We start from the raw sequence: 24396 nt of genomic DNA on the forward strand, positions 1-24396 counted from the left end.
GCCTTTTGCTGTTTTCATCCCATCACCTAAGCCTGCTCTGGGGGCTCCCACCACCCAGCAGCACCAGCTGCCCCCAGGCAGCAGGCAGGGAGCCTCGCCAGGGCGCATGGCTTAGGGACCAGGCTTTGATCCACAAGGTCCCGAGAGCGTCGATTTTATTTTAAAACGCTGTAGCTCCAGATGTTCTTGTTATTCACATTAGTATCTGCAAACCTTAATGTTTGCGAAGCCTTTGGCACCACCGGCACCTCATGGCCATGAAATCCGCAGGCCAGCGGTGTGTAAGATAATCTGTCCGCATGGTGTGCGTGTCCCTCTCCTGCCATTTCAGTTTTAAATCCGATGCCTTTTCATCTTGTCAAATATCCCCCCGTGCTACCTTCTACATCCTGTTATTGTGTCCTCTCAGACTCCACTTCGCCTCCAAACTACACAAATCTTGTCTTTTCACATCTCTTCATCTCTAGATTCCCCCCAGGCCACCAATTATCCCCACTATCCATCTCTGGAGCTCCTTTTTCTCTCCCTACCTCTTTTCAAAACGGAATAATGGAAATGGGGCATGGCACTGCAGCTGGAGGACCTCACTGATGGGCTGTAACGAAGCTTTCAGTGCTTTCCTTCTTGCATCCCATTTCCAACTTCTTCCCGATGCCGAGCACAGCAGCAGACACTTCCACCGTGTACTTTCCAACAACTTTGTTTCTGTCAGCGACTGATTCCTTGGGAGCCCAGGAAGGCACGAAGGAGCCCGTGCTACCCCTACAGCCAGATCCTTTAGCACAGGTAAATGCGGGTTAGGGCGATCTCTTCGCTGGATTTGAAGCTCTCTCTAAAGCTCCCTGCCCTACTCCCTTATCAGCGTATAAAACAACCGCAGCGCATCACTGTTCCCCAAGATGGAGCGGGCACATTTTGGAAAGGACACAGCAACACTAGGATGTGCCTTCCCCTCAACAGAAAAGGGCAGGAAAAGAAAAAGTATTGAATTCAGCAGCAGAAACACTTGCCTGCTGAGCAGCCAGCATGATTTGCGAACCTGCTCTCATGTGCTTCCCCTGGGCAAGCTGGAGTGGGGGGCTCCCTGGCTCGGGGTGCAGTGGTGGTTACGGTGGTGGGCACAGTCTGGGAGCACCAGGCTGGGGCCGGAGCCCCTCCGGGCTCTGCCCCGGGGCACCCGTGAGCTTTTGCAGAGCTGTGAGGGCAGAGAGCGGAGCGAAGGAGCCCCGACCTTCCTCCCGCATCACCGGAGAGAGGCCAAGCCCACCAGGCTGGTGGCAAAGCACCCCTCGGGTCCCCCCTCTCCTGGCTCCGACGTGCTCAGCTCCATCCCGGCGGCACTGCCGCGCTTCCCGCTCCGAGCCCGAATCCCAGTCTCCTCGCGGCCCTTCCTTTCGCACCTTCGCGGCCGTCAGACAGGGCCGAGCACGCGCGGCTGCCCGGCCAGACACGCTCGCGGGGGAGATTTGCTAAGCGGTTAATGCAGCCGGCGAGTGGGAAGCCTGGAGCATCTGCTGGAGCCAGGCAGGTCGGGAAGCGCACGCACACGCACACACACACACACACACACACGGAGCGATGAGTTGAAGGAGCTGTCTGCCAGCAGCACATTCTGCAGGATTTTTTTTTTTTTTTTTTTTTTTTCTCTCTTGGCTAATCAGCTACTGAAAGAAGAGCTCCCTCAGCCCGGCCAGCCGCTGCACCCCCCCGCCCGGGTCAGCTGCGCTGCGGAGGAGGGAAGTGGGCTTGGAACAGCCGCCGGCTCACCGAGGAGCACTCAACGCGCCTTCATTCATTATCCACTGACATATGGAATAGTCATTGCGGGAGGAAACAGAACCAAACAAAAGCCCCAAACTGCTTCCTCCCAGCGAGGCCCTGACAGCCTCTGCAGCTCACGGCCATTCATCTCCGAGCGGCCGAGAGGAAGGGACGCTCGGGCTGCTCGGCGGCGAGCGCCGAAGGGATCGCCGCGGGGGCCTGGCGTGGGGGGACCCGCTCCCCGGCGGCACCGGTACGGCGGCCAGCCCGCCCGCACCGCGGCTCTCGTGCCGCCCGGCGCGGGGACCCTGCCCGCCGGGCACCGGGAAAAGGTCCTGCGTGCGACACGGGCTATCCTACCCGCTCCGGCCCGGCCAGGAAACCGATTTATTTTGTTGTGTCTCTGCTCAGAGCACACGGCAGAGACCGGCCTGGGCGCCCGGCCAGGCTGAGCACCGGCAGCTGCCAAGTGAGCAGGAGCACAGCTAGAAGAAATTTAGTCTGTGCTAAACACAGGGGCATAGCAGGTCTGAGCTATTACTCTTTATTAAAGAGCTCCGAAGCCCACGCGCAGGCGGAGGGGAGAACGCGCAAGCTCAGAGCCGGCCGCCGGCGGGTGAGTGACAGCCGGCACGGCGGCGGCGTGCTCCGGGGCATCGGCCGCGCCGGCGGTGGCACCGGATATTTTCCCAAACTGCCGCTGGTTTAGGGAGCAATCCTGCGGGCGCCGCTGGGAACGGAGCCATAGGGCAGGCTGTAGGGTCGCAGGCGCCCCGTTAGAGGTTTGTAGACGAAGCCAGGCAAAGGGGAATTGGGGGAGCATCCTGAGCGCTGCACCCAGGGTGCTCCCGGCTGGGGTCTGCGCTGAGCAGCACCCACCAGCGTGACCGGTGGGGAGAACGGCAGGGGAAGGAGCCAAAGGGGACAGGGACGTCTTCGCACAGCAGTGCCCGACTGCTGGAGCTCAATGCTGCTGCTGAACGCCAAGGCATGAACAAGCACAAGGGGGTTATTGCCTATCAATAACATTTAGAGCTGCTACCATTAAAGATAACAATCAGGTCAGAGATAATTATCACGGAGATAGGTATAGTCTGGGAGCACAAGGCTTAATCTCTACCCAGAGGCTGCCAAATTTCTTGCCTGTTCCCCCAGAGCTCCCAGCAGTGACCAGAGCCCAGGGACAATCTGCTCCTGCAGCTCTGCACCGTGCTCCGGCAGAGCCCCACCACCCCGGCTGCCTGCCCCGACTCACGGACGAAGGCTGGGACCCCCAAATCTGGCAGGAAAGGGGAGTACTCCGGCCACACCAGCTCCAGCTTTCACGGCTCTCCCCGCTCTGCTCTCGAGGTGCCGGTTCGGGCCGTGCCACGCAGCTACCCCTGGGCTGGGACATCCAGAGGAATCCCATTGCCTCTGGCGGAAGGGTGGATCTGGACCCTCCACTATCAGGGATCGCAAACCCAGGAGGTGTTCCACCCCAGGCTCACGGTCCCACTGCAAAACAGTGCCATTTGGCGGCTGACTTAGAGGCGGTGAAGCAACACAGCCGTGTGAGGCTGGTGGCACGGTCAGCAGGGGTGGGAGGACGCAGGCAGCACGCTGTGCACCCACCCAAGCCCGGCTCTGCACCTAGCCACCCCCCAACACACAGCCGGCCCGCGGACCAGCCACCTCCGGACAAGGGACGAGTGACGGGGTAACGAAGCAACACCCAGCACCGAAACCGGCTGCCGAGGTTCCCAGCCCGGCCAAGCTGACCAAAACCTCAGGCTGCTGGAGAAGGCCTTGACTCTGTGTAAGCGCTGCTCAGCAATAACTAAAACATCACTGTGTTATCAACACTGTTTTCAGCACGAATCCAAACCATAGCCCCGTACTAGCTACTATGAAGAAAATCAGCTCTATCCCAGCCAAAACCAGCACAGCATCGCATTTCATAAAGACTTTAATTAGGACGAGGCTACACATTAACTGGGACGAGGCTGCGATGCAGGCTAGGTCTCAACAGACAATAAAAAATAAAAAAATACAGATCCTATCTGCAGCAAGAAAGGGTTTTCCTGGCCCTGTTCTCATCCGAGCTGCCCCTGCCTGAACGGGGGGGATGCTGCCCTCCCCTCCCAGCCACAAAGCAACAGACAAGCGCTGGGCGATGCTCCTCGTGGAGGCGAGCACAAAGCACCCAGTGTGCGCATCCCAGCCGCAGGAAGCAGAAGCATCAGGGTTCTTATGGAAGAGAGATAAATGCAATTACAGAGGGAGGGCAGGGGGCTGGGAACGGGGAACAAGGAACAAAGCCACTGGAAGCTGCTCTGATGTCAACAGGTTCTGAATCAGCGCTCCCCCCACCGGGGCCCTGAAGCAGGACCAGCTGGGGAGAGAGCGACCTTGAATTCCTGCATGAAAGGGTTTTTTTCCTGGGTTATGCTGGAGACATTACACAAGTGTATGTTTTCTATAGTCATATATTTCCCCTCTCTCTAAATCTCTATTCCAGACCCGGGGGCAGGGACTGCCGGCAGCTCCAGCGCTAGCCCAGGTGGGCCTCTAACATCTAACCTTTCGGGCCCTCGCTGGACCAGAAAGGCCAGCAGGCACCCAGTCCTCCCCCTTCCCCTCTGCTGGGACTGAAACGGGAACAGACGCATCCCTCAAAGCACTAGGAAACGCAAGCCTAGACCCTTTGAACCGTCAGTGAAGCCAAAGAGCTCTCCTGAAGCTGGATGTGCAGCCCGGAGTCCCGCTCATGACGTCCCTGCTCAGAAAACTCCCACCCCAAGCCCCAGGTGCTATGCTGTCATTACCCCCGACATTCCCTCCCGGTACCCACGGCCGTTCCACACCGGCCAGGCACCCCACGCGAGCAAGCTGTCAGAGCTCCTCGTTCAGTGCACTTGCGGTGTGTGGCAGGCACCAGCTGGCTCTTCACCTGCCTGGTCATGCAGGATTTTCTGTGCTCTGTTATTTCTCAGCGGTTAAGGAGGAGACAGCCTGAAATATTCCACCTAACCAGTGCCCAGGAGGCTTCTCCAAGCATTTGTCCAAGTCATGTATGAGGCTACCCAGTACCCTTTCAGGTGAACCTAAATCCCAGCAATAAGGGCCAGATCCAAACGCCCCCACAGCCCTTGGCAATCCCTCCATCCCAACCCCAGTGCTCTACTGAAACAGCTGATTGACGCCAATCGCGTTAATTGATTTAGCAGATGATTAAGAAAGGCAACAAAGTTTGTCTGGAACAACCAAACCCTAGGGGCATTTTACTGCTGAGATCCTGCTATCTTCCACGCAAGCGGTTTCCAAACTTTTCCAATGCGTGGAACTCGGAGAGGTCCCCTCTGAGAACAGGGCAGATCCCTGAACAGCGAACATAACCCCACGAGCCAAAGGCGAGGCTCAGACACCTTTTAAAGAGCTGAAGAAACCCTCTCTTGACCGTGAGCTGAAAGCTCCAGCTCTGGCTGGGCAAAGACAGCGCTTGTTGTACGACTTCTAGGAAGAGTGGAAGGGAGGCTCTTCCCATACGGGAAGCGCTGTCCTTTCCAAGGTGGATGTGACGTTACTTTCGGCTGCCCCAGGTGCTCCAAGTGACGCACTCGAGTAACGTACCATCACCAAGAGTCTGCTTAAGAGCCCTGACTTGGTGCCTCTGGCCTGCTCTGCATTAGCGGCAAAGAGCAGTCCTGGCAATTCCCTTTCAGGGACAACGTTGCTTGACCGTATCCCCTCCCTTTGAGATCACACAGAAGCCAACATGGAGAGGGAAATCCATCCATCACCTCTATCTCATATCCTCATATTAAAAAAAAACCAAACAACATTGCAATGGGTCCTACCTCTTCATCTGAGCTGTCTTCTTCATATTCATTCTGAGCAAGCAGACTCTCATTTCCCTTCAATGACGAATCATCCTCCAAGATTTTGCTCTTCCTGGGAGCCTGAAAGACAAAAAAAAAATTAGGTTAGTAAGATCCTATCATGTGAATCTTTGCATTTTTGTGTTCGCTACATCAGAGACCTTGTGCTGGGCAATGAAATCTGAAGCTGCCACTAACATCTGGTCAGCTGCCAGGTCCAAGATCACCACAAAGCACTCCATGCCCCAACCTGGACAGCGCTGTGCAGTACAACCTCTCACCCTTAAATCCACTGGGACACCACATTGCAGAGGGAAGGAAGGAAGGAAAGCGCTCATTAAGCAGCGTGCTCTTACATTCACTTGGGACTGCAAAGAGAGAAAGTCAATCACCTCTCTTCTGAGGACAGGTTGCCTGAGAAGCTCTCTGGCAGCTGCTTAGCTTGCACAAGAATTGCATTCTCACTCACTGGGCCCAAAATTATTCTCCCTCTGCAGCTTCCATATGAGAAGAGCAGTGACGAGTGGCGTTCCTCGGGTTGGTATTGGGACCGACGCTGTTTAACATCTTTGTTGGCGACAGGGACAGCGGGATCAAGCGCACCCTCAGCAAGTTTGCTGACGACACCGAGCTGTGTGGTGCGGTCGACACGCTGGAGGGAAGGGATGCCATCCAGAGGGACCTCGGCAGCCTTGAGAGGTGGGACTGTGCGAACCTCACGGAGTTCAACAAGGCCAAGTGCAAGGTCCTGCACATGGGTCGGGGTGATCCCAAGCACAAATACAGGCTGGACAATGACTGGATTGAGAGTAGCCCTGAGGAGAAGGACTTGGGGGTGTTGGTTGATGAGAAGCTCAACGTGACCCGGCAATGTGCACTCGCAGCCCAGAAAGCCAACCATATCCCGGGCTGCATCCAGAGCAGCGTGGCCAGCAGGTCGAGGGAGGGGATTCTGCCCCTCTGCTCCGCTCTGGTGAGACCCCCCTGGAGCACTGTGTCCAGCTCTGGGGTCCCCAGCACGAGACAGACACGGACCTGTTGGAGCGGGTCCAGAGGAGGGACACGAAGATGATCCAAGGGCTGGAGCACCTCTCCTATGAAGACAGGTTGAGAGAGTTGGGGTTGTTCAGCCTGAAGAAAAGGCTGTGGGGAGACCTTCTTGCAGCCTTTCTATACTTAAAGAGGGCTTATAAGAAAGACAAAGACTTTTTACCAAGGCCTGTAGTGACAGAACAAGGGGCAACAGTTTTAAACTGAAAGAGGAGAGGGTTAGACTGGACATAAGGAAGAAGTTTTTTACAATGAGCGTGGTGAGGCACAGGCCTAGGTTGCCCAGAGAGGTTGTGGATGCCCCATCCCTGGAAAGTGTTCAAGGCCAGGTTGGACGGGGCTTTGAGCAACCTGGTCTAGTGGAAGGTGTCCCTGCCCATGGCAGGGGGGGGTGGAACTAGATGATCTTTAAGGTCCCTTCCAACCCAAACCACTCTATGATTCTATGATATCCCAGCCGTCTTCCAGAGTTATTTCAAGATTCTCTGTCCCTCTTTTTCCCTGGAGCTCAATGCCACTGAGACCTGGAAAGACACAACCAGGGCAGAGGTTGCAACAACCCAACCTGCAAGAACAAGCAGAACAGGGAAAGGATTTCCCAGCAACACTGCTTCCTCTGAGCATCAGTCAGAACATAAACAGCCAAGGACGAAGTGCCAGTGCGGCTCCAGGCTTAGGATGTAAGGAGCTCATCAGAAACCACCCAAACTCACACTGCAGAAACAGAAAAATTTATGCTGGAAAGGACCTCTGGAGGTCCCTAATCCAACCTCCTGCTCAAAGTTAGATCAGGATGCTTGGGATCTTGCCTGGTCAAGTTTTGAGTACTTTCAAGGACAGAGATCTCGCCACCTCTCCGGGTCCTGTTCCAGTGCTGCACCACTCCTGTGGGCAAGAACACTCCTTATGTTCAACCAGAATTTTCCTTGCTCCACCCTGTCCCTGTTGCCTCTCATCCCATCCCTAGACATCACAAAAGCCTGGCTCCATCTCCTCTGCACTCCCTTGTGAAGCTGCAGACACCAATGGGATCCCCCTTTGTCCCTTCTCCCGGCTGAAGAAGCCAGCTTGCAGACCCTCCTTGTGTCCCATGCTCCAGCCCCAACCATCTCGGTGCCCTCCGCTAGACTCATTCCTGCCTGTCAGTGTGTTGTACCGGGGAACCCCAAACTGGACCCTGAGCTCGGATGGGTCTCAAGTGCCAAACAGAGGAGAAGGACCCCATCCTTGGCGCTGCCAGCTGTGCCTCTGCCAGTACAGCCCCAGATGTGGTCGGTCGGTGTTGTAGAGGACACGTGCAGACTCCCAGGCTGTCCCCAAGACCCCAGGTCCTTTCCCCCAGAGCTACTCCCTGGCTGTTCAGCTCCTGCCGGCCCTGCTGCACAGGGTCATTCTGTCCCAGGTGCAGGACTTAACATTTATCATCCTTGAACTTCACAAGGTGCCTGTCAGCCATCTTCTCCAGCCCGTCAAGGTCTCTCTGCCCTCCAGCAATCCCCAATAGATCCCAGAGCCTTCTCTCTCAAGTAAGGACAGACCCAGCAGCACCATTCTCTCTGTCTGGCAGGACAAGTGCACGGTGCTATCACAAGGGCGGGCTTTTCCCAGCACTGAACTTCAGCAAAGGTCCTGCCCACTGATGGGCTCCACCACGTCTGAACTCAGGACTCCAGAGCTGCCGGACAAAGTGTTTGAGATTGGGTAAAGCACACAACCATCTCGCCTGCGTAATATGAAGTTACTGGTGAGTCTTGGTGTAACGTGCACATTTCGAGCCACTCTGAACCTCTTTGGAAGAGACCTGGGTAGAGAACAGGGCAGGAACAGGCTGCAGATGCAGCCCCCAAGGTGGCAAAGTCACTGTGATAAAGAGACTCCCACCATCACATGTACTACACACCGTGCCAGATGTGTCCAACTGAGGTTACCCATCAGGAGTGGTGGGACCAACCCCACTCACAAGGAGCTGAATGCAGCCTCTATTGCTTGGGTTATCCCAAATTTTTTCCCAGGCCAGAACCCGCAGCAGGCAGGACACCTGCACTGAAGCGGAGTTTGTCCTGTCACGGGGCCCACGGGCCACACGTTCTGCTCCCGTCAGAGAGACAACGCACAGGGCATGCCTCGGAATTAATTCCCTCCTCAGACACGGGTAATCAGACAGCACTGAGCATCAGACTTCGCCCACTCGCTGACCTGCTGTGTGGGTGCCGAATAAGCTACAGATCCTTCCCTGGAAAAGAGATTCTCTCTCCCCCCGCGCACCACTCGGAGTGGGGGTAGGGGGAGAATGGGGACCCTGGCTAGATCGGGTTTACGGGAGGATTCAGTGAAATAATCGGAAAAACAGCCCCAGAAAACGTCCCTCGCGGGAGCAGTAAAATCCACACAGTGTGTGATCACCTTCTGCTGTACGTACACACCAGCGCAGCTCCCCCGAGCCACAGGGAGAGGGGTGGGAGAGAGCCTGGAAAATACTGGGCCGGCAAGAGGATGAGATTACTGCAAAAACAAAAGGCTTTATTAAAAAATTTTTAAAAAGGGAGATTGGAGATAAGTTTTTTTCCAGGCTTTTGGCGCTACAATGGCTTTGGACTTGAGTTTCCATCTTTCCCTCATTTCCCCCTTTCTCTCCACCGCCACGATGAGACCGGAGAAGCATCCTGCGCCGCAAACGTGGGCTGCTGGTGCTACAAGCTGCCAGTGTCCTTGAGAGTGAAGGCCATGCCAGGAGGTGGCACGCAGTCACTCCAGCACTCCCGCTCTTACCCCAGTGATGCTCAGGTTCGTGGTCCACACAGTTAGGGAGAAAAAACAGAGGCCCACGGGCTCCCCAGGTCCTGGGTTTACTCCGAGAGCTGGCACAAGCCAGGATCTGGCCCAGGCTTCTTGCAGGAGATTCACCCTAGCTGGCACGTCTGCAAACCAGACTCCAGCATCCAGGGATTAGGCATGTCTGTCGGCAAGTTCAAACCCTTCAAGAAAGCTTCGCCAGGAAAATAAGACAGACCTCAGCTAGGACATCAATCACACACCCAGCACCCTATAATACTTGACTAAAGGCCACCTGGGACACAGTGAATGCACACTGAATACTAAAACCATTTTACCAGAAAAGGGTCTGTCTGAACCAGACAGGGCTCTAAAGGGGGTTTCAGGATAAGCAAAAGGTCCCAGGAGCAGAGGGGCCAGCAGACCTGGTCGCAGGGGAGTGCGGTCACCGTTCACTCCTCTCGCAGGCTTATTGGAAACACCTCTCTGCACCTTCCTGGTACGTTTACCTTGACGCACGCAAAGGCTTTTTCCCTGCAGGCGGGTATCGGTCTGCCGGGGTCCCAGCCAGCTGGGCAGGCCGGGACAGGCTGGTCCCCTTAGCTTCGCAGGGGCTGCGTTCGGACTCAGGGAATAACGGCGAAGCTTTGCTCCGGCGCCCAGGCAGCCCCGTGCAGAAAGGCTCGTTCCACCAGAGGGCGGCAAGCAATGCCGGACACACCGCAAAACCCTGCAAAACCCCTCAAAACTGCCCTGCCGGCAACCCTCACCCCAGCTGCTGCCAGGGCTCGGGGACGAGGACCGCCTGGCCCCCACCCCGGGCATCCACGGCTAGTGGGGATCCAGGAGTCGGCACCCCCAGACCTCGGCTCAGAGGGGAGTCGGGCAGTGCTGAGCATCCCCGACAGCCATCGGTGAACCCCACTTCTGGCAGTTTTGGTCGCTGGAGGAGAGACCTGGGGCAGCTGGTGGGTTTCAACAGCAGGCGGGTTTCGACAGCAGGGACGGGCCTTGAGAACAGGTTTAGCTGTAACGAGGGGGATAAGGGAAGAAAGATTGAAGCCTCCCACACCAGTGAGACCTGTAACCTCCTCCCTCCCAAATCCACCCCCTGCTCCCCATGTGCGGATCAGCCGGGATTCCTCTACCCCAAACTCCCACAGGTAAATTCAACAGAAGAGTTCAGAGGAACTAGAAAAAAGGATTAATCTAAACTAAACCACAAACTGGAGAGGCACAAAGGAGAGGGAGAATACCACCAGCAGGCTTTGAGGAGAGCCACATCCTCGGAGCCCTCCACTTTACACCATCAGAGGCGTGCGGGATGGCAGGCAAACCACGCTTGCTCAGCCACAAGCGCCACGCTGCTGAGCTGCACGAGCCTCTCCGCGTCTTGGCCAGGCCAAGATAACAGCTTTCCAGCACAGGCAGAGCCAGCTCTCCCCAGTTATGCTGCAAAAAGCACATCACGTACCTGACTGGAAAGAGTCTTATGACAGCAAAGATGCTAAGGAGAAGCAATATCTTTAGTTATAAATTAGAGAAAGGAAATACCCTTTCAGGAACACAAGCCCCTCAGGTGTGAAGGAGAAGCAGAACTGAAGAAGGCTTGTCTATCCCAAAGCTCTTCCACATCCTCCAGCTAGATAAACTTGTGTAATAGAAGATAATGCCTCTGCCTACACCAGTCCTGCTTACTTCCTTAAGCTATCGCTGCTATGACATCCATACTAGCCTCGGAAAGACCAGTTAGGCAGACTATTTAGCGGCTGCCTGGACTAGCTGAATCGGTAAGGGAAGCATCCCCCACTGCATTTGCTAGCCAGCAGAATAAGCATCAGCGCACGTTAATGGCCCAGTTAGATCCTCCTTCTCCTCCTCAAACCAACAGCCACCAGAAGCTGGATTAAAACATCAGTAGCTCCTTTGGCTCCCCTTCCCCTAAGCAAAACCTGCTTGCCTCCCACCGTAAAGTTCTCAAAGTGCTCCCACGCAGTTCCTCCTTGGTTGTGGAGAAAAGATCAGAAACTCCTGGCTTGCAATTTTCCAGCAGGAAGGGAGAAAGGTCCCTGCTGTCCCAGCGATTCCCAGCTACAGCGGAGCAGAATCTCCTTGGTGGAGCTGCAGAGGCAGGAAAGCTGGAGGGAGGGGGTGCACCAGCTGGGTGCTGCTGCTGCAAAGACAGAGTTGTTTTTATGAGCAGCTGGACAGGTGAGGGGGAGGACGGGCAGCAGCAAGGCCAGACGTGCCAGTCAGGGCTGGAGCGAACAGGTAACAGACCCTAATGTGGAAGCAGCCCTAGAGCAGACGGGTGTGGGAGCTGTGGCAACAGCACTTATGTGGGCTCAAAGCAACTGTCCCTCGTGTTCAGAAGAGGGGCTGCCAGGTTCCTCTCTCAGCTTTACCAGATGCCGGGATGTGCACACAAGTGGTGAGAGAATCTTGCTCCTCGGTGCCAAGCCCTGACCTTGCTAAGATCATATGGTCAGGGTGGGGAAAAGCAAGCAACCACCACACACGCATCATCTCTTCCTTTGCTAAAGCAAGATGGTTCTTGGGCCTAATACTGTCAAGTTGCTCTGCTCACCCTGTGAGGAAAAACAACTAAATCCTCAGTTTTACACATGGAAAAACAATACCTAAGGGAGCAGCAGTGATCTAGCTTGCAACAGGACTAGAAACGGGATTTCCAAACTCACAGCCCTGCGAGCTACAGTGTACTCGCGTGGGCTGTTCTCCAGGACCTGTCCTCCACCTCCCCTCAACACACGTGAACACCAACCTGCAGCAACTCCAGCTGTTCCACTGCCTCTACACCAACTGCTGCTGATTTAGGGACAAACAACATGCTAGGCTTGTGAAGAAAGCTAAGATGAAGCCACATAATTCCTTCTGATGAGCAGGGTCTCAGGTCCCAAGAAGCCCGTCAGACCAGCTGAGCCTTGTGGCAGTTTAAGGGCTTAAAACACATGTTTACCTCATTACCAGCTGTTGCATTTTAAGAGGTTTCCGTTCTCAGGCAACCTCTTGCAAGCGACAAGATGCAAGACAGCATCTCAAGCAATTGCAGCCCACTGCTAAGCGAACGTCTGTGCACACCTCAGGTTTGAGCTTAGATGTAAGAAGATCCAAATCAACGCCTTCTGAACAAGAGCAGTAAAGCGGCTTCTACCAGGGCCAGGACAAAGCACCTTGCTCAGCCAGTCTCGCGGAACCAGGGCTATGCAACCGAGCCTGTGCAAGCAGCTATCTGAACAGCAGCCTGTACCTGGAACATGCTTGCTGCTGGGAACCCAGGAGGAACTCACGTGGATCCTTCCTGTAGGACAAATTGGGTGACATCGGGCCAACAATGACAGCAGGTCCCTATCGCAGTCGGAGACAAAGCGATCTTTCCACAGCCCGGTGCCTTTGGCAGAGTGGACGTTGTCTCGTTTCCACCAGGTCAAGTCTTCTTCCGCTAACCTCTCCAAAACCAGGAGACAGAACCTCGGCAGGCACGTCACACGCAGTGCTTTGAAGAAGTCGGCTGCTATTAACCTTCTCTTGTCACCTGGCTCTACACATCACTGTCTTCTAGTACCGATGTGCTGCTCAGCCAGCCTGCTGTATCTCTGTAAGATGCATTGCTGTGAGAGCTGAAGGCCTGAGGATGGGGAGAGGTAACTCATGCTAAGACTGTCAGTGCAAGTAACAAGCCTGAAATTTTCACCCTGTGGGCAAACATCAATTTTGTTCCATTCCATGGGGCTGACAGAACTGCTAACAGCACAAAAACCCGAAGCCTGCCATGGGAAGAGTCTCGCTCGCATACCAGACTCGAGAACTAACACATCTCAGGACAGAGACAGCTTGCCGGAGTACCAGGCAAACTCAGCAGGTTTGCTGTTTATTGCTTTGGCTTTCCTTTGCAGAGCTTTTGTCCCGAGGATGTAGTGCCACGTGTGTGAAAGCTGGCTTGTCACCCCCAGGAGCATGGAGCCCTGCGCCAACCTAGGCTCACAGCTACCAGAAACACCGACACTGGGCTGGGGCAGGGACTGGCACAGCAGGCTGGGGACACCGAGATCTGCCGCTCTCCTGGTTACGGTGACTTAGCGAGGCACCACAGGCACCAAGCGCCAAGAAGTGGCGCTTCCACCGATGCCACGAGCTGCTGCTAGCATGAACAGGGGCTTCCTTCCTTCCGTGACTGCTAGAAACAAGCCCCAGCAGACAACAGGCAAGAAGACTCTGCAGAAATTGGGCCACCACAAAAGAATTTGTCAGCTGCTTTTCTCTTTCAGACTGGTGTGGCAAATACGAGTACAAATTAATCCAGAGGAGAGGAGAAAAAGCGATACAGGGCTAGCAAGAAGAACTGAACTGAGGGGCTCCTCTGTCCGGTCCCCACATGCGCTTTTGCTGATGAGAATGCATCAGCCCCAAACGGTTGGGGTCCTGCTGCTGTGGCTGTGCGGTGCTGGGCTGAAGGCAGCATGGAGCCACCGAGAAGAAGGAAAATGAGCATAGGTTCACTGACAGGCACTGATGGAGAAGCGGAGAGGAGCTGGATACGGTACTGCATCCCACAGCCCTGCGAGGGTGCTCCAAACCGTGCATCTGAAGGGACAAGAGCAAGGCAAAGCCTCCGGGTGCAATCCCTGCAGGAAGGGAAGAGTTAAGCAGCTCTCACTGCCTCGCTGCACAGGCAGTGCCCAGATTTGGCACAGGACGGATTTGCTTCAGGCGCTCGGTGCCACAGCAGGGACTCTCTGACAGAGCAGCACTGAAGGGGCTTCCTGGATTATAAAAGCAGAAAATAAACATTTCAGCCTGGCCTTCAACTGCAGGCCACCGGGCTTTTCCCCAGGGGCTCCAAGAGCAGAGTCGGACGGCTCGGCTCAGCACTGGGGCTGCCAAGGAAGAAAGCACAGCTTGTCAGAATGCTGGAAGTCATTAAGAGGAAATCTAATCCGACAAGGACAGCCTAATATTTACAGAGCCCTGTGAGCTAGAGAGGCACTAAGAACGGGGCTTTGCAATCTGCTGACAGGCAGGTGGTGGAAGCAGTGGCCTTTCTCGCTCCTGGATCCCGAAGGGAGCTGGGACAGCACAACTCAGTTCAGCACCTTGTTGCTCAGACCGGATTAACACTTCTCCACGGGCTGAGGCGCCAGGGCTGGCTCACAGTTCAGTACCTCTCTCTCTCCTGTCCTCAGGAGAGGCTGTCTTTACTCCTCTGCAGATTTTTTTAAGCCCCAAGGACGAGACTTCTTACATTCCAACTTCCTAAAAGCATCTTCCTGGGGAGAGCTGCAGATAACCACCAGGATCGTGAGCAGGAGCACAGCTCTGGAGAGGCACCTCATCATCCCACCACCATCTACGCTTGAATTCTGCCCAGAGACTAACACATCCTAAGCCGTTTTGTGTTTCATCGTCTCAGGAGCCGTCAGTCTTCCCATCACTTCCCTAGGCTGGTCAAACACAACAGTCACAAACCGGGATACCTCACAAGATAAAAATACAAGCCTCTGGCAAAAGTATTTCAAACACCGAAACGTTCAGGGAGCAGTAACACCTCCCCTGAATCTAAAGGGTTTCTCCCTTGCCAAATCCACTGCTTCCACGGATGGACAAAGAGCAGACCAGCCAAAGAGCATCAGCTTGGCTTTGGCACCCTCCAAATCACTGGCTTTCACCAAGAGAATATCGCAGGTTTTATGGAAGCAGTGAGAGACCATGATTAACGGAGTCAGTCGGCAGAACAGTGCCACAACCCCTCGCCATGAGGTGCAACATTAGCAGCGTCCTCCCCGAGCTCCCAGCTCTTCCTGCAGCCCCAGACAGGCCTCTCTGGGAGGACCATGATGCTGAGTCTACAGAAAAGCTCTGGCAACCTGAGCAAGCAAGGCTCCTTGCTGTCTGGTCGCTCAGCAGGAAACCTCAGAGTAATCACAGAACATCTGCGAGCTTCCCTTCCCTTCTCCGTCCACAAGCCATCCTTCTCCACAAGCTCCCTGATGCTCTCCGCATTTCTCTGGCAGAGCAGGAGACCCTCCTGTCGATTCCCAAGTGCTGTACGCCTTCAGCTGATGCATGTAGCTCTCCCGCGCGTAGTCCAGAAGCTTCTGGAAGAAGCAGCTTGGGAATCCTCTCCAACCTCGATTAACTTGCTGGACAGCCAGAAGATACTGAAAGCAAGAGACCCAGGACATGCATAAAGCCCTCCGAAAGCGCTCCAGAGCCTGGCTCAAGTGACGTTCATGGTGACACGCCATTCCCAGAGAACAAGGATGTCTTTAACATCAAGGCTGAAAATCCAACGGGGAGGAGCAGGAGGCTTCTCCGGCACCAGCTCAGGTGTCCACACCAGCGGCAAGGCACAAGTGATGTTGGAGCAAACTGGCATCAGCTGGTAGGTCTAAAGGCAGGTTCAAAGCAAATTTCCGCGAGACAGAATGAGGTCTTCACTTTTTGAAAAACAGGGAGAGCAAGACAGCCATCCAGGCTAGAATGAGCATGCTCGCCAAAACACGCAAGAGGACTGTAAAAATCAGGCCTGGCTCTCTCAGAGGGGGCAAGCTGATCTTGCTGAAAGGTGGTCTTTACCCTCCCACCCTCCTCTTGCTGCTCCCTGTGTGCCGGCTTGGCTCCTGACACACTCCCCAGGGAGCCAATTCAACCCGCTCACCTCGTGGAAGGGAAGCTACCTCAGCAGGGAGGAGAGACAGCTCTCGGTCACGCCGACGAGGTGACCTGGCTCAGGGAAGCATCTTCTGAGACGGAGCAGAACCAGAAGGGAGAGGACAAGGCTGGAGATGGGAAACGTCCCCGCTCTGGCAGCCCTCAGAGAAGCTGCTGACCGCGAAGTTCGTTAGCCTGCTGTGAAAACACAGCTTCAGAGAAGCTGCCAGGGAGGGTCCGCGTTCTGTATTTGCACTTTATTACCTAACTGCAAGGAGCAGGAAGAACTGGGGGCTGTCACCGCCACGCATAGTAACGACAGCTCTGCATTATGGCTGACGGCTGCTTTTGGCACTTACACATCATGTCCCCGACAGTGCTACACTGTATTGGAAATGAATGCTGTATAATTTGCAACATATTTTAAGCTTAGGGCTAAAAATCAATTAAATTTCCGAGAATGAGCTAAACAAAGGCAGAATCGACTGGCCTCCAGAGATCCCTGCTGTTCAGATACCTGTTCACAGGCAGGCTACAAATCATCATTCAGCACCACTCCCACAAGTGCCAAAGTCACCACACCAACCTACTAAACAAAAAAAGACATCTAAAAACAGACTCTAAACTTTTGGGCAAGCATTAAAATCCCCCCCAAAGGAGCAGGGACGAACCCCCTTCTGAAAAGGCTGCCGACAGAGGTGCGAGTCAAACCATTTCCTCTCTCACCAGGGTTAAAGCCCCGCAAGCTCTCCTCGGAGCATTTTAGGTACACAGCCCTGGGTAGCAGCATCCTCTGTTCCCTTACAGGGAACGTAGCTTGGAGGAGATCCTAATGAGCAGCCAAGGCCATGGATTAACGGCAAGGACACTCACAGTCTGTGTTTATTTTTGGACTCCTTTTCTTGTCTTTTTTGCATTCCTGTAACTAAAAACCTGACAACTCTGCTCTGCCAGAATAAAAACTTGTTTGGTGGCACCCGAAGACTGTTTCGGGTTTGCACATCACTTTGGCTAAACCACTCCTACACAGCACAGCGAACTGAACAAAATTGATAATAAAATAAAAAAAACGACAAGTGGGCACTTGGGGCAGTGGGGGAGGCAGTGTGTGCACGGGCAGGGTTGAGGCCACAGACCGAAGAGCAAGCGCAAGCTAATATCACAAATACTAGCTCAAGCGAGAGCCGAGGTCTCGTGGGCAGATCCTCCCACTGCTCCAACGGCAGGGAAAACTGCGGCATGGCAACTTACAACTCCCAGTGGGTGTCAATTTCTTACCCATCACACTAACAGCAGCTCCGACAACTGACAAGCCCTTAGATGCAGGCACAGATACCCACACTCTTATCTTATAAGAAAAAATAATCCCCCCCCAGCAGGTTTTGCCATCACAACCAATCCAAGTAAAATTTTAGCTTGCCGTTTAATAATGTTTTCATAACTAACTCCTAGTAAATGAAGCAGATTTGCCTACCGGAGAGCTGATGAACAGAAATCAAAGGTTTTAAGACTCTGCAATTAAGAGACCAGAATTTGAGAAATCTCATTCAAAATTAAACACATCTACCCAAGGCAAATAAACAGCTCTCCAATGCTAGCGAGTGATGTATTTTCTAGGCAGAAGCTAGGTCTCTTCATTCTCGCCCCAAAGCTGTAAGTCCATTTTTAAATACCACAGTATTATACGAAGAGCGTTAGCATACCCTGTGCCTGCCACCTCCGCTGGTGACCCAGCAGCTCTCCCCGGCAGAGGAGGACCACCAAGCGCCCTGATGACAGACCCAGCTCAGACAGAGTTGTCCTACAAGCATTCGTTCCCCAGACCCTGCGTGTAGCTCCATTTTCTTCTCCAAAGTGAATTTTCTTCCCTCCATGAAGCAGCGAACACCATTCCCAAGCTAAGAGCAAAAGCGAGACACTGCATAGAGCAATGGCCAAGGAAACACTCAAGATGCTCCTGGGAAATTCTATGTTGTAGTTTGCCTCTGCTCTCCCCAAGTTCCCGAGCAGTTTCAAAGCAATGTAAAATTCTAAATTGCACACAGCTCATGAAATCATCGAGTCACTCTGAGAAGCTGTCTGAACTGCAGAAGCTTCTAACACTGTAACGTAGCAGTTTTCAACCCATTTACTTATGGCGTTACACAAAGGGCCCTGTAAAGAAGGAAGAGAAGAAAACCTAGCTGCAAGAGGCTGTAGTTCACCACGCAGGGTTCACAGCTCCATCAGAAAGCATTTAGGGGTGCTGCAAATCAAAAAGGACAGAGGCACAGACAGTAGAATTACTTCCTTGCAGGACCCCAGAGAAGAAAAGGGTCTGAACAGACAAAACTTCCGTTAAACTCTGCACTGGGAAAGTGATGCCCTTGCAAGAAGCGTTTCATTTTTCCAAACAGAAACAACAGGTGAACAGCCAACTCCCACGTTTTATATATCGAACATGACATTCTACAGTATGGAATATCCCTTTGGCTAGTTCGGGTCAGCTGTCCTGGCCATGCTCCCTCACAGCTTCTTGTTTGCACACCTGCTTGCTGGCAGAGCATGGGAAACTGAAAAATCCTTGACTTCGGATAAGCACTACTCAGCAACAACTGAAAACACGAGTGTGTTATCAACATTATTCTCACACTACGTCCAAAACACAGCACTGTACCAGCTATCAAGAAGAAAATTAACTCTGTCCCAGCCAAAAGCAGGACAATATCCGCCCCTTATTCTATACCATTTACGTCATGCCCAGATCCCACACTCCCCGATACTTTTCTAATTAACCACCACCACCACTTTTCCTGCCTTTTAGTGTATAATACACAGAGATAGCATTCCCGCAGTCTATGGGCCATCTCTATCAAACGTCTGTCGAGTTCATTCAGTCCATGACTTTGGGTTCCATCTGTCCCAAGTCTGTCCGGGCAGGAGGGATGGCGCACAATCCGCTCAGTCGGCAGAATAGGATCGGGCTGTGGTGCCCCACTGGGCCAAGTCTGATGTGTTTCATGTCTTTTCCCTCCGTGAAACTTTTTCAGGACCCTTCCCACACAAGAGGAAACCCAGTCAAGTCTCTGCTCTGTCCCTAACATTCCCCGCTCAGCATAGCTGCAGTCTGCGTTCAGTAACTCTCTCCACATGCAGCCCAGCAGCACACAGGGCTCCTGCGTGGCAGGAACGGCACTAGCTCCTGCCCTTCTGCTAAGACGCCGTTGCCTTTGCATGGCAAAGGCCCCAAAGGCAGAAGGCCAGGCAAGAAAGGCAATTGGGAATCTGACTTCGCCGAGACGTCGCTACAAAACTAACAGGCTATCCCTGCCCAAAGCAGCAGTGAGGCCAAAAAAGGGACATATTGCACAGTAACGGAAACAGCGTTCAGGATCAAACCCCCCCGACCTCCTCAGCTTCTGCTGTTACCCCTGTAGCTCTCGTTTAGGCCGTGCTACCTGCACAAAGCACGCGGCATTCCAGTGCAGAGCAGAGCATCGTGTCCAGCTTGACCTGGGTTGCAACAAGACAGTGATGGCTCCCAACGCCTGCCGATACTTTCTTACAGACCTATAGCATCGCACGTACTTGGATATTGGATAAAAGGCTGAAGAATCGGGAGGGGTGGGTGCAGAACCAGCCCCAGCTCTCAGACAGACGGATGCACAATGCACTGGCAGTCAGTCCCGGCTTTAGCAATTGTCCTACTGGTTACTGGCCACATGGCAAAACAGAGCCGAGAGCCAACGCCAAGGAAAACCACCCCCACCACCAGCCAAAATGCCTGCCCAGTTTAAGGGACCGATTGTTCTGAAAGGCAAAACAGAACAACAACAACAACAACAACAAAAGCCCCGCTTCCGCAGAGCGATTTCTGGGCTGGATCAGCCGCCAGGCCTGGCCTATGCCGTAGATTCGTAAGCAGCTGTCGAAGCACAACAACGAAGGTGGTGTCAGGGTGGGAACAAGCGGCCGTCGATAGGGACAACCCAAGCAGGACGGCTGCTGAACAGCAACGCCGCAGCCCCAGGCACTGCTATGAAATTCCTAAGCAAGTTACTAGAGGAACTTTCTACTAAATTTCTACTCCAGACCTGGGTAAAGCTTCTACCCATTGTCCAAACAGATAAATAAACACACAGATCCAGACAGCTAGGGTAATCACAAGGCACTTCTTGTTAACGACCTCGGGGCATGACCCAGGGCGAAGAATGCTGCCCTGCCCAAAGAACCGGGGATCTGCACATTAATATCTCAAGACAAATTTGAACATGACCCCGCCTGGTCGGACATCCCTGACTCCCGGGAGCTCAAGCTTGGGTGAATCTTCCTCAGCATCTCCGGGAGCTTCTCTATCCAACATGCAGCTCTGGTTCCCGACGCCAACCCAGCCACACCGCCCGACCCAAGCCCCCGCTTGCACAACTGAAGAGAAACAGCGTCAAAAAAAAAACCAAACCCAAAAACCAACCCCAAGCCAATAATCTAGGGACTTTACAGATCTGAACAGGATTCCTCTTCGCAGACGCTTCACCAGGGTTTGCGCGCACGGGTTTGGTTTTGCTTTTTCTCCATAGTTTATGCATGGGGTGGGGGGGACACCAACACGGGGCCTTCCTCACAACTGTTCCTCCTCCTCCTCCAGGCAGGAGAGGGGAAGAAAACCGCATCGGGCCTGTGTTATGTATCTAGATTGTATAGATCCTATAAATCCACAGGCCGTTATTTCTGAGGGCCGGGACCCCCCAGAGCTGCCGGTCCCGGCAGGACATCCCCCAGGCTGCGAACACCCGGGCAGGTACCGGGCCTCGCCCGCTGTAAACGACGTTTCCCGGTGCTCAAGAGACCCTTACGTGTGTCCGGGGGGGGGGCGAGCTGCCGCCGGGGCCTTCCTCCTCCTCTTCCTCCTCCTCCTCCTCCGCCGAGCTGCTGTCGGTGCCCGAGTCCTCCAGCCCCGAGTAGACGCTCTCCTCGCTCTCCGTCAGCTCCTCGCTCTCCCCGGCAGGACACGGCTGGAAGGGAACGGGGCGGCGGAGAGAACGGGGAGGGTGTCAGGCCGGTGGCGGCCCCGGTTGTGACCCGTCCCGTGTGTGTGTGTCGTGTCCCCATCCCCCCCGCCTCCCCAGGACCGGGACCGGTCCCCGCGTCCCCTTCAACGGGGGAAAAAAAAATAAAAAAACAAAAAAAAAAACAAAAAAGCAGCGTAACCATGGCAACCGCCCCCCCGCGCGCGCCCCGACCTCCTCCATGGCTCCGTCCCGCGTGCGCCGCCGCCGCGCACCGCGCTTGCGCGCCCGGGTCAAAGGTCGCGGCGCCGCTTCGCTTTTCCCCGGCGGGAGGAGAGGCGCATGCGCAGAAACAGGCACCGAGGAGGAGGAGGGGGGGCCGGAGGGGAGGAGTGCGCATGCGCCTAGGGACCGGCCTGTGGCGTATGGGGGTGGTGCGCATGCGCGCAGGCGGGGCTGACCACCGGCACGGGCGCGCCGGCGGCATGGCGCATGCGCACAAAAGTGTGTCTCCCTCCCCTCCCCTCCGAGGGGCGGGGCGAGGGGAGGGTGTTGCCCGCGCTCCCGGAGGAGGCGCATGCGCATCGCGCCGCCCGGCGCCGGGCTGTTGACGGCAGCGTGGAGGGAGGGAGAGAGAGAAAGGGGGCGTGGCCCCGGCGCGGGAGGGGGCGGCCCCGCGCATGCGCCCGGCGGCGCCGCCGCGCGGGGGGCTTGTCTCGGAGGCGTCCCAAGATGGCGGCGGCCATGCTGGGCCCCGGGGGTTGCAGTGCGCAGGCAGCGGCCCGGCCCCGCGGCGGCGGCCGCCGGCGGCACTAAGCCCCCGCACCGCCTGCCCGCCTCGGCCCAACCGCTTAAACCCCAGCTGGCGGTGGCTTCCCGGGGAGGGCGCCGGTGCGCCGCGGCCTGCCCCGGGGCCTGCAACCGGGCCCTCAGGGCGCAGCGGTGGCCGCCGCCGTTATGGAGGGGCCTGGCGCGGCGGCGGCGGCGGTGGGAGCCGGCCCCGGCGGCAGTAACGTCCCTGCTTTCCTCACCAAGCTGTGGACCCTGGTGGAGGATCCCGACACCGACTCGCTCATCTGCTGGAGCCCGGTGAGTCCCGGTGAGGGGACGAGGCGGCCGAGGCCCCGGGGCCTCGGCCCAGGCGTGTCCGCGGTCTCCCTCGGGCTCCGAAGTGACTTTCCCAGCCGCAGGCCTGGACCTCGCTCTTTACCGGTGTGTCACAACATCGGAGCAGGTTCCCGTCCCTCTCCAGGCCTCGCAGTCGCTCTTGCCCGCTCCTAATTAGAGGTGCTGCCTCTTTCCCCGGTGGTTATCCCATTACCTCGTTACCCCAGCGCTGCAGTACCTCGGGGGGAATTGAGCTATCCCGTGTACTTGGGGGGGGGGGAATACAACAAAAAAACCGGCCTCCGGATGGTCCTCTAGCTGTTTCCATGGTAGGGGATGCTCAACAGCTTTTAGCCGTGTCATTATAACCGCTGTGCTACAGCCCGTGCTGTTTTTGTGGCCTGTTTCTACGGCGCTGGCCCGATTTGTGGTTGCACCAGTCATGCAAGTCCCCTTCTTCTATCTTTTCTAGCCGCTCGGGGAAGTTTTAAGTTTTGTCTAAAAGATGGTAGCGTGTGGAGCCAAATGCCACAAGCCGTTTTTCGGAGGTGGTTACATCTGTGGTGTTCACCCGAAATCAAAGGGAAGAAGTTTTGTAGCTGTTTGGTCCTTAACCTGGCAGAACAAACAGTTCAGTAGAAATAAGTTCTTGCGAATGCTTGCTTACTCTGTCTCCTGTACCGCCATATCGTCTTGCTTCAACTGCAGATCAGATGTTTGCTGCCAGAACTGTCGAGGGAAGAGAGATGAGGTAATACTGGTAAGAGTGGAAAAGGATTGTCGTGTAGAGGTTTGACTTCAGATGGGAGTGAGGAGCTGAGAGGAGTGGAACTGCTGTTCCAGATAATAAAACGTGAAAGATAAGGACCAAAATAAAATCATACACGCGCTGGGAATGTTTTCTTGTAAGCCTTGATCGTAGCTGCTCTCCAGCAACTCTTAACTGTTTGCTTATCTGACTCAATGTGGCAGTAATGAGATGAAAGACCTGCGCTGTCTGTTTGCTGCAGATATTGCATTGCTCTTAACTTTGCAAGTCATTGCCTCTGAACAAACGCCTTGTCCTGTTACTAGTGCAAACAAAGATTTGATGCCTTGCATTAAATAAGTTTGTATTCGGTTTTGTGTTGCTGCAACACCGTGAGAAATTGCCTGTAGGGGCAGGGGACGAATGACGTTACCCCCTTCCCCATGCCTTTGGGAACTGCAGCGCACAGGCAGGTCGCCTTCCTCCTGGGGGTGGGTGCGAGAGCTTTTTTGGGGGTGCCGTGAAAACTTTGGGCCTCTGTTTGAATGCAGACAGACTCGCTGTTTGGGCAGTGTTTAAATTAAGCTATGCCACTGGGAATATGGAGTAGTATCCGTGGAATTAGTACCTACATGCAAATCAGCATGCTTTTGCAAATAGGTATATGTACTTTGCTTACGTTGACAGGTAAAGAAAGTTGCCTACATCTTTACATTTCTCCTTGCCCAAAAGATTTTTGCGAGTGTCCTGAGTGGAGAAGGAAAGAGGTCTCGGTGTTGAGGCTGGAGTTCCTGACTGCTTGCTTCCACCCCTTGGCACAGTTTGCTGCCCCCTCTTTTTGGGGGTTATTGCTCATGGGGACCGTTTTGGTTTGTAACATGACTACCCCAAGCTGTACTAGCCCACCTGGGGGGCAAGGGAGCTGCTCCTGCTAGGTGAGAGTGAAAAGGTAGGAAAGGGAGATTCATCTGCTGGTTTTGCATCTGATGAAGCAGTGTGCTGGGTGAGGTTGCTTTGCAGTAGCTGTCCAGGTACATGTTCTTGTCCTGTGCTAAACGTGCAATCTCCTGCTTTGTTCACCGAGGGATAAGCTACTTTTATTTACTGCGTGTTTGCTGCAGGTAACAGTGTGCGTGAAGAGCAGTGTGACAGCCTGGACAGCTGGAGCGCTGAGGTTCAGCCCAGATTGAAACTTTATTCCAAAGCAACTTTGCCACTCTGATAAATAGATTTTTTTTTTTTTTTTTTAACTGCTTTAGACTATTGGTATGTGGACAAACCTTCTAGATCTTGGCAAGAGCTGAGGAAGCACGGTCTGGATGGATACAACTCTTAAAATTTATTGTGAAGTCTTAGATCCTGATGATCTTCACTTCAGAAGCAGGGTTCTGCTTGTGTGGAATGACTGTGTCAGCCGTCTGAGCTCCTTGTGTTTCCTGGTGAT

General features: G+C 54.6%; 2 protein-coding genes across 7 annotated transcripts in view; one reads left to right on the top strand and one right to left on the bottom strand.

The window, feature by feature from the left end:
* BOP1 (BOP1 ribosomal biogenesis factor) overlaps positions 1-21440 on the bottom strand; it is a 67905-nt gene extending 46465 nt beyond the window's left edge. Inside the window, exons 1-5 of one of the 3 annotated variants that reach the window (XM_030011078.2) lie at positions 21332-21440; positions 20945-21103; positions 13468-13471; positions 12582-12586; positions 5601-5702 (exon numbers count right to left, since the gene is read on the bottom strand). In XM_030011078.2, coding sequence (XP_029866938.1) covers positions 5601-5702; positions 12582-12586; positions 13468-13471; positions 20945-21103; positions 21332-21340 — 279 coding nt within the window. In that variant the 5' untranslated portion in view covers positions 21341-21440. Of the gene's footprint in view, positions 1-5600; positions 5703-8754; positions 8760-12581; positions 12587-13467; positions 13472-16598; positions 16603-20944; positions 21104-21331 lie in introns of all 3 variants that reach the window. The other 2 variants (XM_030011079.2, XM_030011080.2) reach the window with 2 other exon arrangements.
* A 345-nt stretch (positions 21441-21785) lies between these two features.
* Positions 21786-24396, top strand: part of HSF1 (heat shock transcription factor 1) — a 71832-nt gene continuing 69221 nt past the window's right edge. For 2 of the 4 annotated variants that reach the window (XM_030011355.2, XM_030011356.2), the window contains exon 1: positions 21786-22186. In XM_030011355.2, coding sequence (XP_029867215.1) covers positions 22055-22186 — 132 coding nt within the window. In that variant the 5' untranslated portion in view covers positions 21786-22054. The remainder of the gene's footprint in view (positions 22187-24396) is intronic. The other 2 variants (XM_030011357.2, XM_030011358.2) reach the window with 1 other exon arrangement.

This window comes from Aquila chrysaetos, chromosome 4, assembly GCF_900496995.4.
Source record: "Aquila chrysaetos chrysaetos chromosome 4, bAquChr1.4, whole genome shotgun sequence".
Taxonomy (NCBI): domain Eukaryota; kingdom Metazoa; phylum Chordata; class Aves; order Accipitriformes; family Accipitridae; genus Aquila; species Aquila chrysaetos.